An 18258-nucleotide genomic window follows, 5' to 3' on the forward strand; every position below is an offset into this window, starting at 1 on the left:
CGAAGTCATACAACTAATAAACTGGTAAAAAGCACACCCAGGTCTAAAACTAAGGAGTTTTTAAGTGTTAATGAGGATGTGGAGAAAAAGGAACCCTTGGGCATTGTTGGTGGGAATGCAAACTGGTGCAGTCACTGTGGAAGACAGTATAGAGGTTCCTCAAAAAAAAATTAAAAATAGAAATGCCATATGACCCAGCAATTCCACTACTGAGCATTTACCCAAAGAAAATCAAAATACTCATCAAAAAGAGATATGCCTCTCCTACATTTACTACAACATTATTTACAATAGCCAAGATAAGGAAGCAACCCAAGGGTCCATCCATAGATGAATGGGTAAAGAAGATGTGTATCTGTCAGCAATGATATTATCCACCCATAAAAAAGAATGAGATCTTGCCATCTGCAACACAGATGACCCTAGAAGGCATGATGCCAAGTGAAATGCGTCAGACTGAGAAAGACAAATCCCAAAAGATTTCATATACATGTGGAATCTAAAATATAAAACAAACAAAACCAGACTCTTTTTTTTTTAGTGTTTATTTTTGACAGAGAAAGAAGGAGAGAGAGAGAGAGAGAGAGAGACAGCATGTGTGTGAGTGGGGGGGGGGGGGCATAGAGAGGGAGAGGAAGAGAATCCCAAGCAGGCTCCATGCTTGTGAGCACAGAGTCCAACACGGGGTTTGAACTCATGAACCGTGAGATCATGACCTGAGCTGAAGTCGGACGCTTAACCAACGGAGTCACCCAGGCACCCCCAACACCGGACTCCTCGATACAGAGAGCAAACTGGTGGTTGCCAGAAGGGTGGTAATAGGGGGATGGGCAAAATAGATTAAGGGGATTAGAAGGTACCAAGCTCCAGCTATCAAATAAACAAGTCACAGAGATGAAAAGTATAGCATAGGGAATATAGATAATAATATGTAATAATCGTGTATGGTGACAGACAGTAGCTACACTTATCATGGTGAGCCCTGAGTAATGTTTAGAATTGCTAGATCATTATGTTGTGCACCTGAAATTAATGTAACACTGTATGTTAATTATACTTCAATGAAAATATATTTTAAAAAAGAAAGAATAGAGAGGAGTCTGTAAGTAGGCCCGAAAAAGGACCAAAGGTGACCAGTCATCCCAGGAAAAAACTTAGCTGTATCCAACAATTCAGATATGGCGGAAGTGAAGTCAATGTTCCGAGAAGTTCTTCCAAAACAAGGGCAGCTGTCTGTGGAAGATATAACCACAATGGTGCTGTGTAAACCCAAACTTTTACCCTTAAAATCTCTGACTCTGAAAAAATTGGAGAAAATGCAGCAAGCAGCCCAGGATACGATTCGCCAACAAGAAATGGCAGAAAAGGAGCAACGGCAAATAACTCACTGAATGATAACTTAGCACTTCTACAGAATACCCTACCTTAGTATTAACAATAGCTAGAAAATAATTTGCACCTGTATGCTGAGAACAGTGTGTGTTAATAAAACTGATAGTGCTTATAAATAATACAAAAATACCCAAGACTAATGAAACTTGTATTGTGAATTTAGACACTGTGGTTTGTATCGAACATAAACAATTAAAAAAACTTTGAGCCCAAAAAAATAAAATAAAATAAAATAAAAATAAAAATAAAAAATAAAGAATACAGGAGTGCCTGAGTGGCTCAGTCAGTTAAGCATCCAATTCTTTTTTTTTTTTAATGTTTATTTATTTTTAAGACAGAGAGAGACAGAGCATGAATGGGGGAGGGTCAGAGAGAGAGAGGGAGACACAGAATCCGAAGCAGGCTCCAGGCTCTGAGCTGTCAGCACAAAGCCCAACGCGGGGCTTGAACTCACGAACCATGAGATCATGACCTGAGCTGAAGTCGGAGGCTTAACCGACTGAGCCACCCAGGCGCCCCTAAGCATCCAATTCTTTTTTTTTTTTTTTTTTGAAATTTATTGTCAAATTGGTTGCCATACAACACCCAGTGCTCATCCCAACAGGTGCCCTCCTCAATGCCCATCAGCCCCCCTCCCCGCCCTCCCATCCTCCCTCAACCCTCAGTTTGTTCTCAGTTTTTAAGAGTCTCTTATGCTTTGGCTCTCTTCCACTCTAACCTCTTTTTTTTTCTTCCCCTCCCCCATGGGTTTCTGTTAAGTTTCTCAGGATCCACATAAGAGTGAAAAAATATGGTATCTGTCTTTCTCTGTATGGCTTATTTCACTTAGCATCACACTCTCCAGTTCCATCCACATTGGCTACAAAAGGCCATATTTCATTCTTTCTCATTGCCACGTAGTACTCCATTGTGTACATAAACCACAATTTTTTATCCATTCATCAGCTGATGGACATTTAGGCTTTTTCCATAATTTGGCTATTGTTGAGAGTGCTGCTATAAACATTGGGGTACAAGTGCCCCTATGCATCAGCACTCCCGTATCCCTTGGGTAAATTCCTAGCAGTGCTACTGCTGGGTCATAGGGTAGGTCTATTTTTAATTTTTTGAGGAACCTCCACACTGTTTTCCAGAGTGGCTACACCAATTTGCATTCCCACCAACAGTGCAAGAGGGTTCCCGTTTCTCCACATCCTCTCCAGCATCTATAGTCTCCTGATTTGTTCATTTTGGCCACTCTGACTGACGTGAGGTGATATCTGAGTGTGGTTTTGATTTGTATTTCCCTGATGAGGAGCAACGTTGAGCATCTTTTCATGTGCCTGTTGGCCATCCAGATGTCTTCTTTAGAGAAGTGTCTATTCATGTTTTCTGCCCATTTCTTCACTGGATTATTTGTCTTTTGGGTGTGGAGTTTGGTGAGCTCTTTATAGATTTTGGATACTAGCCCTTTGTCTGATATGTCATTCCTAAGCATCCAATTCTTGATTGCAGCTCAGGTCATGGTCTCACAATCGTGGGATGGAGCCCCTCATCAGCCACGTTGGGCTTGAAGTCTCTTTAAGATTCTCTCTCTGTCTTCCACTGCCCCTCTCCCCCATTCACATACTCTCATTCTCACTCTCTCTCAAAAAGGAAGGAAGGAAGGAAGGAAGGAAGGAAGGAAGGAAGGAAGGAAGGGAGGAAGGGAGGAAGGGAGGGAGGGAGGGAGGGAGGGAGGGAGGGAGGGAGGGAGGGAGGAGGGAGAAAACATTTCTATAGTCTTTTCTTATTTTGAGTATAGTTGATACATAGTGTTACATTAGTTTCAGATGTACAACATAATGATTTGACAAATTTATACATTGTGCTATGTTTACCCTAAGTGTAGCTGCTATCTGTCCCCATGAAGCAATACACTGCTATGACAATAGCATTGACTGTGTTCCTTACGCTATGCCTTTTATTCCCCTGACTTACTCACTCAATACTTGAGTGTCTGGATCTCTCTCTCCCCCTTCACCCAACTCCCAGCCCCACTTGTCTCTGGCAACCATCTTTTGTTCTCTGTATTTGTAGATCTGATTCTGCTTTTTGTTTGTTTCATTCATTTGGGTTTGGTTTTTTTTTTTAGATTCTACTTCTGAGTGGTATCACATGGTATTTATCTTTCTCAGTCTTGTTTCACTTAGCATAATACCCTATAGGTCCATCCATATTGTCGAAAATGGCACAAAGTCATCCTTTTCATGGCTGCATAATATCCTATTGTGTATATACCACATCTCCCTTATCCATTCATCTGCTGAGGGACACCCAGGTTGCTTCCATATCTGGGCTATTGTCAATAATGCTGCGATAAACCAAAAAAAAAAAAGTGTTTTATAAGCTAAGGAGTACTATGCACAAATAAGATAGGATTGTTTAGTACCATTTAAATCAGTTCTTTCCCCAAGAAACAATTTTTTCAGTATGCAAAAACAAGCTTTCAAAATCCAAGAATTAAATTACACTACATAACTGTTTAAGAAATGATACAAAATTAGAAGTGTATCCTTTTAAAAAATCCTGTTGTAGGGGATCCTGAGTGCCTCCATCAGTTAAGCATCCAACTCTTGGTTTTGGCTCAGGTCTTGATCCTGCCCTTAGTGGGTTGGAGCCCTGCACTGGGTTCCGAGCTGACAGTGCAGAGCCTACTTGGGATTCTCTCTCCCTCTCTCTCTGCCCCTCCCCTGCTCTCTCTCTCTCTCTTAAAATAAACAACTTAAATTTTTTTAATAAATAAATAAAATCCTGTTGTATATGAATATATTTTCAAAAAATTTAAACAAATACAACATAATTTTAATCTAGAAAGAGAGAGAGAAAAGAAAAGAAAAGAAAAGAAAAGAAAAGAAAAGAAAAGAAAAAGAAATTTCAATCTCATAAAAAAATCAACTATTTTTATTAAATCAGAAACACAAAAATTGAGGGACATCTGGGTGGCTCAGTTGGTTAAGCGTCCAGTTTCGATTCAGGTCACAATCTGGCAATTTGTGGGTTCAAGCCCCATGTTGGGCTCTGTGCTGACAGCTCGAAGCCTGGTGCCTGCTTCACATTCTGTGTCTCCCTCTCCTCTCTCTGCCCCTCCCTCTCTCTCTCTCTCTATCAAAAATAAGTAAACATTTTTAAAAACCTTTTTTAAAGAAAAGAAACATGCAAATTGATTTTACCTTAAGGTGAAAATAAATACAATTTGAATAAAGGAAGTTAGAACTAACGTTTGCTTTAAAAATGTTTAATGACACTAAGAGGTTTTTATTCAACAAAATAAGATCATGAAAGGAAATTATAATATTTAAAAATGGTTAAGACGGGAAAAAAAAAAACTTTTGTGTGCATTTTACCACAATAAGAAAATAGGGGAAAGAGGGAAATTATACAGTTTTTACTCCAAGAAATATTTTTCATGTACTCAAAAGTCTTAGATGCATATATATTGATAATAAAAGAAAATATTCCCAACATGCGTAGTGAACTTACGGGCGATTCTCTCGGTTTTCGTTGTTTTACATTTGCTTTGTCTTCCAAACGTCCGTGTGTCATTTAATATTTGGGGGAAAGTGAATTTCATCACGGAAAAAAAAAGGTGGTAAGACTCCTGCCCAGCCGCCCTCTCCCGATGCCCTGAGAGGCGCCCCTCGCGGACCCCCTGTACGTCCGTGCGCGCGTCGCACGGAGACTGCGGCCCGGGTGAGCGCGGCCAGGGGGCCTGCGGCTGCTGTGGCTGGACCCCCGCTCCCTTCTGGGAGCACGTTTGCCGGCTGAGACTTTCTCCTCGTCGTGTCTTCCCCTCCCGCGCGCCTCATTACCACCCGCTGGACCCCACCCCATCCCACGACCCCGGAGACGGGTGTCCAGCCATCGCCCCCACCTGAGAAGACAGGAGGGCGGTCCCATGGCCCAGACAGGGCCGTGCCTCTTGCCGCCTGCTGTCCCGTCCTGGGGCTGACGCCCACAGCCTGGGCCCGGGGCCTCGGAAGGAAGTCCTCGAGTTCGGGTAGGAGACTCTGCTCTGGGGGAGACCAGCTGCCTGCCAGACCCCCACTCAGCACGAGGTCATGAGCCCTTGCAGGCTCTGAAAGTCTCTGGTCCCCCGATGGGAGTGTCCGGGACCCAACGTTCTGCCCCTGCCCTTTGATTCACCTGATCAAGTTGTTGAGGCTGTCGATAGCTGACGGTGTCCAGCCTTGCTCTGTGGGTCCCCGAGCTGCTCGGAGGGGCCAGGGTCGTGGCCATCTTTCCCCTCACGTTTACAGAACAGGAAGAGCTAGGAGGCCAGGAACCCACCTTTTGCAATAACTCAGCTGTGAGCAACTTCATGGTGCTTCCTCATTTCGTATCTGCGATAGGCTCTGATTAAAGAGAATTCCCCCAGAGACATCCTGGGGCATCTAGAAAAGGCCTGACATTGGGATTTGGGGGAGGGCCTGATGAGAATTATGAGGTGTGAGTAAGCCATCAACGCTCAGGGACCTGGCCACCGGCTTCTATCCTCAGGTGTGAATGCTGCGTGTCATGTGTCACCCTAGACAGCCCCCAGGCACCCTGAGAGCCCACCCCCAGGTCTCCAGCGGCACAGAGAACACCACAGGGAAGGGTCTGGACCCTGACTCAGCGCCTCTGTTTATCCCACAAGGTCTACAGAAGGGGATGCAGGCCTCCTTCCAGCCCCCATCCTGGAACAGCAGCATCTGAATCTAGGTGGCCCTCAGGCCCAGCCAGAGAGCAGAGACGGCCATCAGCAGGCTTTCTGGAGCAGCCGGCCCTGCTCAGTCCAGCCTGGGGAGTGCTGCCCGGGAGCTGCGTCTGTCCAGCCTTCATTGTCGGGTCGGGCTGGCGACCGGGCTCTCTGCCTGTGGGGACTTATTCCTTTGAAAGTGGAAGGAATAAGCTTACGTGGTTGTATTCCAGACATCAACATGTGTGAGCGACCCTGGAGGACGCCCTGTGTACCCTACGTTGACTGCCAGGGCGTGGATGGGAGATACTGCGTGTGCGGCCCAGGGCAGGAGCTGATTCCCGAGATGACGTTCAGGAATGAGAGTGAAAACATGTGTCAAGGTAAGAAGGGCTTTGCGCCTCCTGTCTCCTCATCCTCGAGGTTTGAGGTCACGGACCCCACTCTGTCCAGGCCTCAGAGAGCCGTTCTGGGCACCTACACCTGTATCCCAGCCCTCCCCAAAGCCCCAGACTCAGATCCCTCTGCAGACTGGCACTGAACTCGATTTTGGAGCATCTCCCTTGCCGCCCAGCATTTTACTTTCAGAAAACCAGAGGGATGGCATCCGACATACTTCACAAGCTCACGGCGTGTTATGTTCCGGAGCAATATCCACCCTCTTCTTCTTCATCAGTGGCAGCCAAGATGAGACTTTCCCCCTGCTCCCCCGAGATCCACACGGGCTCAGCCACACCAGGACCCTTGCCAGCCCCCCGGCATCACGATGGACCCAGGAGCCCTGCCCATAAATGTGGGAGGGGGGCGATCCCAGGGTGGGCCTACCTTCCCTGACCCACAACCCGGCCTGGAAAAGACGCCTCCTAGCACTCTAACCGGCTTCTTGGCCTCCAGGCTCTAATTGCCCATGCCGGGCTCTGCCCTGAACCTCGCCTGTAATTTTAGTTCACAGGCCAGTGGGCAACTCAGGTGACTGGGATGTGGAGGATGTTGGGAGGAGGTGGGAAGAGCGAAATGGGCCACTCCACACACGCTCTAAGATTCAGGCGAATGAAAGAGGCTGCCGTCCGGGCTGGATGAAAACAGAGGGGATCATTGCCAGAGGCGTGACCTTCTTCCAAAGAGGTCAACCCGAGGCCCCACGTTGACCCAGACACTCAGACAGAAGGTGGAGGCGCAGCCCCACTTGGTAGGGCACACAGGTCTGCCCCCCTGGTGGGAGGCCAAGGGCAGAGAAGACAGAATCGTCTGCCATCCCTCACCCATGGGCGCCTGCCCCCTCTCCAGCCACCCAGCCATCACCCACCACTGGCCCTGCTCAGATATCTCACCACTTTCTTTTAGTCTGGAGAATTCCTTCATGGGGATCAGAAAAGGCAACTTCACGGCCCCAAAGCTGCCTGGCCGGATGTCAGCCCCACCGTCCATCTCAGCCTGGTCCTCACCGTCCTGGTGACCCTGCCTATCCAGCAGGACCTTCATTCTCCTGACCCTTTCCCTCAAGCCTGGCTGGAAGGTCCTGGCTCAAGTGTGGGACTTGTCCATGTCCATAGAGCTGGAGTCTCAGGGTGAGCGTGGACGGGAGCGTGATGTCCTGCGAGGGTCACCAGGATTCCAAAGGTTATGCAGGCAGTGAGATCCACCCTGGGGAAGTCAGGACAAAGGCCATCGCCGGATGCCATGACAGGTCCTGGTCAGGAACGCAGCATTTCCCCTGCACTCGGCTCCCAGGAAGGCCCACCCTGGACTTGTCCAAGTCCTCAGGCTGGGACTCAGGTGGCCGTGATGTCCCTGCTCCATCTGGGAGCCACCCAGGAAAGCTGAGGGCACCCAGAGCTGACAGACAGAGAGGGTTTAGGCCACTGCCATCCACACGTGGGGAACAGAGCATCCGGCCACACCGTCCTCCCATAGGATGCCCCATGTGAAATAGAAAAGGCACCCACTCACCAGAGAGGAGAGAGCAGGGCCTTCTCCAAGCAGATTTCTGCCGTCGCCAGAGAACAAAGAACCTGCCTATGGGGAAGGCACTGGATTTGAAGATTTTCTACTTCAAGGTTTACTCCCCTCCGCTGGGAGAGGTTGGGGTTTCTGTGTTGTATCCCTGATGTCAGCTGCCCGTGTGTACTCTGTCCCCTCACCTAGTGTACCCGAGGCTCCGCGAAGGCTGTGGTTGTCCTTGACTGACTCCTGGGGGAGTCCAGGGAGAGGGACAGACAGGCCGTGTCTTGGTTCTGTGTAAGGTACGAGAGCCTCCCTCCAGGGGGCAATGACCAGGCAGACAGGGGTTGAAACGGGCCCTTGACTCTCCTCTGTCATCTGTCTGTTTTTCTGCCCCAGGGCTCTTGGTGCTGCTGCTGTTGACACTGGGGCCTGTACAGAAACTGAGTGGTAAGTCTGCCCAGCCAGCCCCATTGGTGACATAAGCTGGGGAGTGCATGCTGGGGTCTGGGTTCTCTCACCGATAAGGGGGTACGGGAAGGGAGCTTATTGCACAAATGAGGCTCACAGATGGTCTTCTGGGTATAAAAGAAGCTGTTTCTTCCTCCCTACATGTGCAGAGTTTTCTGAGCTCTTCCAATGGCAGCCATCCTTCTCTTTCCTCCCCTGCTCTACTCCTGGACCTCCAGCGGGCAGCTGGCTCCCTCCATTTCTTGCAGCTTCTGACTGTGGTCTTGGTCCCCACAGCTTCTGCCCCCACAGACTGTGCTCAGTGGTGCCCTCCAAAGTCCTCATGTGTCAACGCCACGGCCTGTCGCTGCTCTCCGGGGTTCACTTCTTCATCCGGGGACGTCTTCACCAACCGCTTGGAGAGTTGTGACGGTACAGGGGCCTGGGGGGGTGGTGGTGGGCGCATGGAGATGTTGGGGGAAGTGGTAGGGAGAAGATGTTCTCCTCTCTATGCCTCAGTTTGCTTGTCTGTAAATTGGGGATCATCGTTGTACCCACCCCACACGGATGGAGATTTAAAATCTGCCCGTGTGGAGAACCGATAAAGACGAGTATGAAGTGGACGGTCCAACACAAGCTCTTATCATGGCTACTGCTGTTATTACTATGATCGTGCTCATTTGCACAAGGAAAGGGGAGAAAGAATGGAAGCATCGGGAGGAAAAAAACACAGGACTTGAAAGCCCAGGCTCTCCTCCTGGCGTGAGCTCATGGGGAACTCCCGACCCCTCAAGGTCATGGTTTCCCGCCTCACTGTTCACAGCAGACCCCTACCAATCCCTCCCCACCTCTGGCACCCACGCATCTGTTCTCTGTATGACTTCTGTCTTGTTTGTGGGTTTGTTTTTAGATTCCACATCTATTGAAATCGTACGGTATTTGTCTTTCTCTGTGCAACTTAACTCGCTTAGTGTAATGCCCTCAAGGTCCATCCATGGTGTTGCAAATGGCAGGACTGTCTTCCCTTGTATGGTTAAGTGATACTCCCCCATACACATACGACACTTTTTCACTATCCACTCAGGCACCGATAAAAACTAAGGTTGTTTCCCTACCTTGCCCGTTACAAATAAAGCTGCAACGAACACGAGGATGCCGACTTTCAAGTTAGTGTTTTTGTTTCCTTCAAATAAATACCCAGAAGTAGAACTCCTGGATCACGTGGTACTTCCATTTTTAATTTTTTGAATATGTTTCCCCACAGTGGCTGCACCAGTTTGCATTCCCACCCACGGTGCACAAGTTTCCCTTTTTCCCATGTCCTCACCAACACTTGTTATTTCTTATCTTTTTTATAATAGCCATTCCAACAGGTGCGAGATGATACCTCATTACAGTTTGGCTTTGCACTTCTATGACGATGCACTTCTATGACATGACCTTTTCATGTACCTGTTGGCCATTTGGATGTCTTCTTTGGAAAATGTCTTTTCAGATCTGCAGCCCATTTTTTAAGTTGGATTGTATAGTTTTCTTTTTTCTGTTGTGTTGAATGAGTTCTGTGTTTTGGATGTTAGCCACTTCTTAGCTTTATGATTTGCAAATATTTTCTACTAAACTATAGGTTGCTTTTTCATTTTTTGACGGTTTCTTTTGCTGTGCAGAAGTTTTTTAGTTTGATATGTTCCCACTAACATGTCTTTGTTTTTTGGAGTCAAATCCAAAAAAATCTGTGCCAAGACCAATTTCAAAGAGCTTATTCCCTATGTTTTTTCTATAAATTTTATGTCTTCATTTTTTTAAATGATAATAATTGGGCTCAAAGAGATTGAATTAGCCAAAGTCACAATCAATAAGGATGTAGGGCCTAGATGAAGATCTAAAACTAAAGTGTTTTAAAAAAAATAAAAAATAACAGAACTGAAGAGTTTTTATTCTTCAACAATGCAAAATCATAAAAGAAAATTATATTACTTAAATATGGTTAACATGGTAAATTTTATGTTAAGGGCATTCTACCACAATAAAAAAAGAATGGGGAAAGGAGGACATGAGCAGCTCTCACACCAAGAAATATTCTTCATCTACTCAAAATCATCTTAGATGCAAATTTATTGATAATAAAGGAAAGTGTTCCTAATATGTTTGAAAAGCTGAGGGGAAAACTATCTTAAATCTTCCAGTAGCTCATATAGTGGACTTACAGTTGATTTTCTTTGTTCTCATTTTTCACATTTTCTTTGTTTTCTAAGTACCCATGTGTCACTTAGTGCTTGAGGAAAATATTTTATCAGAGAAAAAAAAAAGGTGTTGTTGTGACCATTGCCCGGCCTTTGTGCATTTGCACACGGGTCTCATGAAGATTCATGGCTGGGTGAGCATGACGAGGAGATCCTACCGCTAATGTAACTGGACCCCAGCTCCTTTCTGGAAGCACATCTGTCTGGTTGAGGAGGCCTCATGCTTTCCACACCTTGGACCTCATTCTCAACCGTCCCCCACTTGACTCCACCCCATCCCACAACCCTGGAGACAGGTGTCCAGCCATTGCCCCCATCTGAGAAGACAGGAGGGCGGTCCCATGGCCCAGACAGGGCCGTGCCTCTTCCCGCCTGCTGTCCCGTCCTGGGGCTGACGCCCACAGCCTGGGCCTGGGGCCTTAGAAGGAAGTCCTCGAGTTCGGGTAGGAGACTCTGCTCTGGGGGAGACCAGCTGCCTGCCCCCACTCAGCACGAGGTCATGAGCCCCTGCAGGCTCTAAAAGTCTCTGATCCCCCGCTGGGAGTGTCTGGGACCAAACGTTCTGTCCCTGCCCTTTGATTCACCTGATCAAGTTGTTGAGGTTGTCGATAGCTGACGGTGTCCAGCCTTGCTCTCTGGGTCCCTGAGCTACTCGAAGAGAACCTGGCTGATGGACAGCTTTCCTGTCATGTTTAAAGAACAGGGAGACGTAGGATGCCCGAAAACATCCCCAGTGACTCAGCTGTGAGACACTTTATGCAGCTTCTCCATGTCACGTCCTCAGTGTCTCTGACAAGAGGGGACTTCCTCAGGAGTGGAGATAGTAAGACTCCCACTGAGGCATCTTGGGGCATCTTTAAAATGTCTGACTGGGGCACCTGGGTGGCTCAGTCAGTTGAGCATCCAACTCCAGCTCAGGTCATGATCTCATGGTTCATGAGTTTGAGCCCTAACTCAGGCTCTCTGCGGTCAGTGCAGGGCCCACTTCGGATCCTCTGTCCCCTTCTCTCTCTGCGTCTCTCTCTCTCTCTCTCTCTCTCTCTCAAATAAAATAAACATTAAAAAGAAATGCCTGACATTAGGAGCTTGGGGGAGTGGATGATGAGGACTGTGGGTGTCCTTGGGCCACTGTGAATAATGGAAGTGAAAGCCGTCAATGGGCAGAGGCCTGACCACCTGGCTTTATCCTCATGTGCGAATAAGCGTGACCCTGAACAGACTCCAGCCATGACTCCCTTCACTGACTCATTATGGAGAGTGGCCTTCAATACCACTGTCGCCCTGACTGGAGCCCACCCCCAGGTTCCCAATCACGCAGACAGACTCAGTGCCTCTGTCCACCCCACGAGGTCTGCAGAAGGGGAGGCGGACCTCCTTCCAGCCCGCATGATGGAACAGTAGATTCTGAATCTAGGTGCCCCTCAGACCCAGCCAGAGAGCAGAGATGAGCGGAGCCGTCAGCAGCTTTCTGGAGCAAGCTGACTCCCACTCAGACCAGCCCCTGAAATGCCACCTGCAAGCTGAGTTCTCTCCCGTTCCGTTGGTAGAGTCTGGCTGGAGGCCAGGGCCTCTGCCCATGGGAACCCACACCTTTGGGAGGTAACCTTTTGTCCTGGTGGCTTTCAGACATCAACGAGTGTGGACCACCCCCCAGAGTGTCCTGTGGAAAATTCGCACACTGCCTTAACACAGAGGGGAGCTACCACTGCACGTGCGGCCCAGGATACGAGCTTGCTTCTGGGGCAAAAACATTCAGGAGTGAGAGTGAGAACACGTGTCAAGGTAAGAACCACCCCACACCTTCCATCTCCCCATCCATGCGGTGGGAAGGCATTTGCTCCACTTTCTCTAGGCATCAGAGAGCTGTCCTCGGCACCTACCCGGTCACGCACCCCTCTTTGAACCCCAAGGCTCAGAACCTTCTGCAGAGGGTCACTTCTGAAAGTTCAGAGTATCCCTTGCCCACCCGCCCCCACCCCCACCCCAGCATCTTGTTTTTGTAAAACCAGAGAGAAGGATGGCGCTCAAGATATTTAAGGAGCTCACAGCATATTGTTTCCAGCACAAGATCCCTCCTCTTTACCATCATCAGTGACTGCCAGTCCCCACCAAAGCCCACTTGGGCTCTGCCATACCAGGAAAACTCTCAGACCTCTTGGGCCACACTGGACTCAGGGACCCCACCCCGAAACACTGGAGTGGGAAGATTCGAGAGCTGAGCTTTTCTGAGCCAGTGGTCTCCCTGGCCAACAGTTTTGGCATCCTGACACCCCCCCCCCTTCTCAGGTGCTCAGTCCCTGTCTCCTTCCCTGCACAAGGCTTACCCTGACTCTCCCCAGTAATTTCAGTTCACATTCCTGAGAGCAAACCAGATGACCAGAAGCCAGAAGAATGCTGTGTGGAGTCTAAGCAGAATTACACGGATCCACCCCCATACACACATAGAAAATTACATGATCAGAAGCTCCCGTCGAGACAAGATAGCAACAGACGGCATCACTGGGGACCAGCAGGTGAGCAGCTGCCCTGAGGGAATTAAAACAAAGGCCGTCAGTGGGAGCCAGATCCAACAGGATCCTTGTTGGGTAATGCACCATTTTCCCTGCACTTGGTTCCCTAGAAGACCCACACTGGCCTTTGTCCAAATGCTCAGGCTGGGACACAGATGCCCGTGATGTCCCACCCTGGCTGAAAGCTGCCTGGGGAAGCCGAGGGCACCCAGCCAGGGCTGGGAGACAGGGAGGACCCAGCCCGATTCCATCCATATCTGGGCAGCAGAGCATGTAGGCCACCACATTCACCCACAGCACACCTCTGTGTGAATAAGAAAAGGCACTCACTCACCAGGGAGGAGACAGTGGGGCCTTCCCGACGCTTCTATGCCCAAACCAGGCTCCCTGAATAACCAAATGACCGCCTGGGAAAGTACCTGGCCTGACCTGACCCCAGACCCCTACCCCCGAACACGTACAAAGATAGATGCTGTCACACCTCATGAAGCACTCTTGTCTCTTGCAGGCAACTTTTTCCCCAGCTGGACCCCACCCCGTGGAATCAAGAGCCGGGTGAGTTGGCCCCAGCAGGGACCAGGAGACAGGAAATCCTTCCTTGAAGCACGGGCTGCCCACCCTCCCTGGCCACCATTTTCCCCAAGCTTCCCCACTCGCACGTGAGGCTCTCTGACCTCCTCATTTGCCCTCTTCCCAGAGACTCTCCCGCTTCTTTGAAAAAGTCGAAGATCTGGCCAGAAAGTTCATACCGGCCTTTGCCCAGGACAGCATCCAGGTAAATAGACTTTATTCTCCAGGATCTTTTTTCTGAGGCTCAATGGACAGCCTCTTCATGCAGTCTGGCCCACGGCTCACGACTTCTGGGTCTGCTTTCCCCCAGGGCCTCATAGAGGGGGTGGATGAGTTGTTGCAGACCCCGGAAGACCTGGAGGCGCTGCCCCGCTCAGAGCAGCACCGTGTGGCCACGAACCTGCTCGCTGGCCTGGAGGACGTCCTGAGAAACATAAGCCAGGCCCTGCCCAATGGGACATTGACCTTCAATGCATCTGCAGGCACAGGCAAGTACTGGGGTCTGCCCCGGGCTCCTGCCCTGCCCTTCCCCACCTCGTTTATCCCCCAGCCTCACTGGAGCCAGTGACCACGCTTGTATCTCAGTGTTACACTCCCTAAACCAATTAAAAGTGGTTAAAAAGAAATGAATATATTATGCTAAGTCAGAGAAGGCCAAATACCATCTGGTCTCACTTATATGTGGAATCCTAAAAAAAAAAAAGGACACAAGCTTATAGACACAGATTAGTGAGTGTCAGAGGTAGGGGTGAGGTGTGTGGGGGTGGGGCAGTGGGCTAAATGGGTGAAGGGGGTCAAAAGATATAAAATAACTAAGTCATGGGATGTAATGTACAGCATGAGAATAATGACACTATATTACATGTTTCCAAGTTGCTACAAGAGTAAATCTTGAAAGTTCTTATCACAGGAAAAAAAATGTAACTCTATGTGGGGACAGGTGTTTACCACACTCACTGTGGTGATCATTTTGCAACACATACAAATAACAAATCATCACCATGTACACCTGAAACTAATATAATGTTCTATGTTCGTTATACCTCAATTAAAAGAAGAAATGAATAAAGCTATAATATACATCTTAATAGAAACTAAATTTTGAGCAGTTGAGTTAATGGTAATGAAGAACGTAAAATACAATAGAAATGGCTTCCCAAGAAAACAATTTACTTAATTTGGAATCATATTCAGTTAATGTTCTCTCACGGTTAAGTATTTTATTTGTTTCATTTGAGGCAGAATTCACATAACATAAAATCCACCATTTTAAACAAAGTATACAATTCAGTGGCATTTAGTACATTCATGGAGTTGTGATCATTGCCTCTATTTCTAAACTATTTTCATCGCCCTCGAAGTAAATACTGTACCCCACCCCACCCCCAGAAGTCACTCCCTATTCCTCTGCTCCCCCAGCCCCTGGCCACCACTGGTCTGTCTTGTCTCTATGGATGCGCCTATTCTGGACTTCTCATACCTAGAGAATCATACACTATGTGGTTTCTTTCACCTAGCAGGATGTTTTCAAGGTTCATCCACGTTGTAGCATCTCTCAGTGTTTCATTCCCTTTTGCAGCTGAGCAACATTTAATTGTAGATGGATACAGCACTTCTTGTGTCCCCGTTCATCCACTGATGGACATTTCGGGTGTTGCCACCCTTTGACTCTTGCACATGGTGCCACTGTGAATATTGGTTCACACGCTTTTGTTTGAATAACTGTTCTCGGTTCTTTGGGGTACTTACTTAGGACTGGAATTGCTGAGTTATACAGCGATTCTATGTTCGACTTTTTGAGAACCACCAAACTATTTTCCAAAGAGGCTATTTTTCCATCTCGTATCCTCACCGGCAATGGACCCCAATTTCTACCCCCTCAGCAACACTTGGCACTTTCACTTTTTTGTTGTTGTTTTTTTAAGTGTATTTATTTATTTTGAAAGAGAGAGCACAAGCCAGGGAGGGGCAGAGAGAGGTAGAGAGAGAGGATCCCAAGCAGGCTCTAAGCTGTCAGCACGGAACCTGATGTGGGGCTCGAACCCACAAACCATGAGATCATGACTTGAGTCGAAGTTGGACACTCAACCAACTAAGCCACCCTGGTGCCCCTGTTTTATTTTTATTAGTCTTTTCAGTATGTGCCTGGTGATATCTCATTGTGGTTTTGATTTACGTTTCCCTGATGACTAGTGATGGCTCACATGTTTTTGTGTAATTATTGAACATGTGTGTATTTTTTTTGGAGAAATGTCTATGCAAGTCCCTTTGCCTGTTGTTTTAATTCATTGTTTGGCTTTTGGTTGTTGAGCTGGAAGAATTATTTCTATGTTCTAATAGTACACTCTGTGAGACATGTGACTTGCTAATTTTTTTCTCCCATTCCATAGATTATTTTTTTTACTTTTTATTTTTTTATTTTTTTATTTTTTTCAATATATGAAGTTTATTGTCAAATTGGTTTCCATACAACACCCAGTGTTCATCCCAAAAGGTGCCCTCCTCAATACCCATCACCCACCCTCCCCTCCCTCCCACCCCCCATCAACCCTCAGTTTGTTCTCAGTTTTTAAGAGTCTCTTATGCTTTGGCTCTCTCCCACTCTAACCTCCTTTTTTTTTTTTCCTTCCCCTCCCCCACGGGTTTCTGTTAAGTTTCTCAGGATCCACACAAGAGTGATTTTTTTTTTTTTTTTGCTTTAATGAACAGGTGCTTCTGTTTTGAAATTCATTTCCTCTTTTTTTCTTTAGTTGCATGTGCATTTGGTGCTGTATCTAAGAATCCATTGTCAAATCCAAGGCTGTGAAGATTTACATCTGTGTTTTCTTCCAACTGTTGTACTTTTAGCCCTTAAGTTTAGGATTGTTTGTTTCTTTCGTTGTCTGTTTTAGAGAGAGAAAGAGAGAGAGAGAGAATCCAAACGGGCTCCAAGCTTAGCACGGAGCCCAACACAGGCTTTGATCCCACAACCTTGGGGTCATTACCTGAGCTGAAATCAAAGGTCAGATGCTCAACCAACTGAGCCACCAAGGCATGCCTTAAATTTGTCATGCCACTTTGAGTTAATTTTTGTGTGTTGTACGAGGTAGAGTTCCTGTTCTTCTTTCGTGTGTGGACAGCCAGATGTATGTAAACACACATATAAATGATAGTATTATTACAGCCTCTACAGCCACAAATACTATCCACACTCCCTTAATAACTCTGACATCTCATAGACCTGTCCCTGAAGGTGCAAGAACAAGGAAACAGAAATGTCACCTTGAGTCTGAACCAGGCAAAGATGCTGCTGAGCTTGGATGAGGTGCATGAATCTAGTGACTCAGGTAAGGGCCGAGATGGGAGGTCACAAGACGCCCAAGGACGTGACACACGGGGACCTGAAGCTTACAGGGAGGTAGGGGGCAGAGTGGGGCCACAAAGGGTCCATCTGAGGAAGAAGGGGCGCTGGTGGGCACCCCGAGGTATCCACATTGGCCTGGTCCTGCAGGTCCTTCGGTGGTGGGCCTCATCTCCACTCCAGGGATGGCCAAGTTACTGGCCGAGGCGCCCCTGATCCTGGACCTTAAGCAGCAGACAGTTCTGCGTGAACACAAGGAATTGCTGGGAGAGGCCTCCCCTGTCCTGCTCTCAGATGTCGTCTCTGCCTTTGTGAGCAACAAGGACACCCAGAACCTCGGCTCCCCCGTCACCTTCATCTTCTCCCACCACGTGAGTCCTGGTGGAATGGGGCTGTGGCTGGGCAAGGAACTGGTCTGGGTCCGGGGCTCAGCCTCACTGTCGAGATCACCCTTTGTGTCCTGGGGGCCTCCTCCGTGGGCGCCTCCTTCCCCCAGGAAAGCCCTTTGCAAACCAGCTTTGGATAAGTCACCAGCTCCCACCAATGCTGTCTTCCTACAGTCGGTGACGCCCGGGCCAACGCAGAAGGTGTTCTGTGTCTTCTGGGAGCACAGTCAGGATGGAGGCGGTCATTGGTCCACCACGGGCTGCAGGATGGTGGCCACCGGAGATGCCAACACCACCTGCAAGTGCTCCCACCTCAGCAGCTTTGCCGTCCTCATGGCCCACAGCCACGTGCAGGTGAGATCCCTGAGAGAGGCTGCTTTCCACGTCTATCGCTCTCGAACATGTTTCCCCACATGGAGGAGCTTAAAGAAACATAAATTTATGTCTTGTGGTTTCTGTGGGACGAGAATCAGGTGTCGTGTAGCTGAGTTGCCTGCTCTGGGTCTTACAAGGTTGAGACCGTTGAGTCAGCCAAAGCTGCATTCTCCTTGGAGGCCTGGGGTCCTCCTGTGAGCTCCCTGGTTGCTGGCAGAATTCCGTTCCTTGCAGTTGTAGGACTGGGGTTCCACTTTCTTTCCGGCTGCGAGCAGGGGACCCTGCTCAGCTCCTAGGGGCAACCTGCATTCCTTCTCTCTAGGCCCTCACACAGTGTATCAGCATTTCTGTCCAG

The 18258-nt window shown here is 48.2% G+C and overlaps 3 protein-coding genes across 5 annotated transcripts in view; 2 read left to right on the forward strand and 1 right to left on the reverse strand.

Annotated features, from left to right (window-relative positions):
* Nucleotides 1–18258, reverse strand: part of LOC147583720 (uncharacterized) — a 36885-nt gene that overhangs the window by 11361 nt on the left and 7266 nt on the right. The gene's annotated exons all lie outside the window — the stretch shown is intronic.
* The window catches only part of LOC112852321 (adhesion G protein-coupled receptor E2-like), a 28075-nt gene that overhangs the window by 4783 nt on the left and 5034 nt on the right, over nt 1–18258 (forward strand). Inside the window, exons 3-13 of one of the 3 annotated variants that reach the window (XM_086698829.1) lie at nt 6325–6474; nt 8432–8482; nt 8780–8914; nt 12349–12504; nt 13071–13235; nt 13741–13787; nt 13930–14007; nt 14113–14290; nt 17021–17128; nt 17293–17513; nt 17703–17882. In XM_086698829.1, the coding sequence (XP_086554955.1) occupies nt 6325–6474; nt 8432–8482; nt 8780–8914; nt 12349–12504; nt 13071–13235; nt 13741–13787; nt 13930–14007; nt 14113–14290; nt 17021–17128; nt 17293–17513; nt 17703–17882 (1469 nt within the window). Of the gene's footprint in view, nt 1–6324; nt 6475–8431; nt 8483–8779; nt 8915–12348; nt 12505–13061; nt 13236–13740; nt 13788–13929; nt 14008–14112; nt 14291–17020; nt 17129–17292; nt 17514–17702; nt 17883–18258 lie in introns of all 3 variants that reach the window. The other 2 variants (XM_086698827.1, XM_086698828.1) reach the window with 2 other exon arrangements.
* Nucleotides 1069–1495, forward strand: LOC147583721 (BBSome-interacting protein 1). Its single transcript, XM_086684910.1, has one exon. The coding sequence runs from the start codon at nt 1179–1181 to the stop codon at nt 1389–1391; it is 213 nt and encodes a 70-aa protein (XP_086541036.1). The 5' UTR covers nt 1069–1178; the 3' UTR covers nt 1392–1495.

This window comes from Puma concolor, chromosome A2 (genome assembly GCF_028749965.1).
Source record: "Puma concolor isolate L17-30 chromosome A2, mPumCon1.1.hap2, whole genome shotgun sequence".
NCBI lineage: Eukaryota > Metazoa > Chordata > Mammalia > Carnivora > Felidae > Puma > Puma concolor.

Coding starts and splice junctions, on each gene's coding strand:
- LOC147583721 (XM_086684910.1), top strand. CDS start 1,179: ATGGCGGAAGTGAAGTCAATGTTCCGAGAAGTTCTTCCAAAACAAGGG.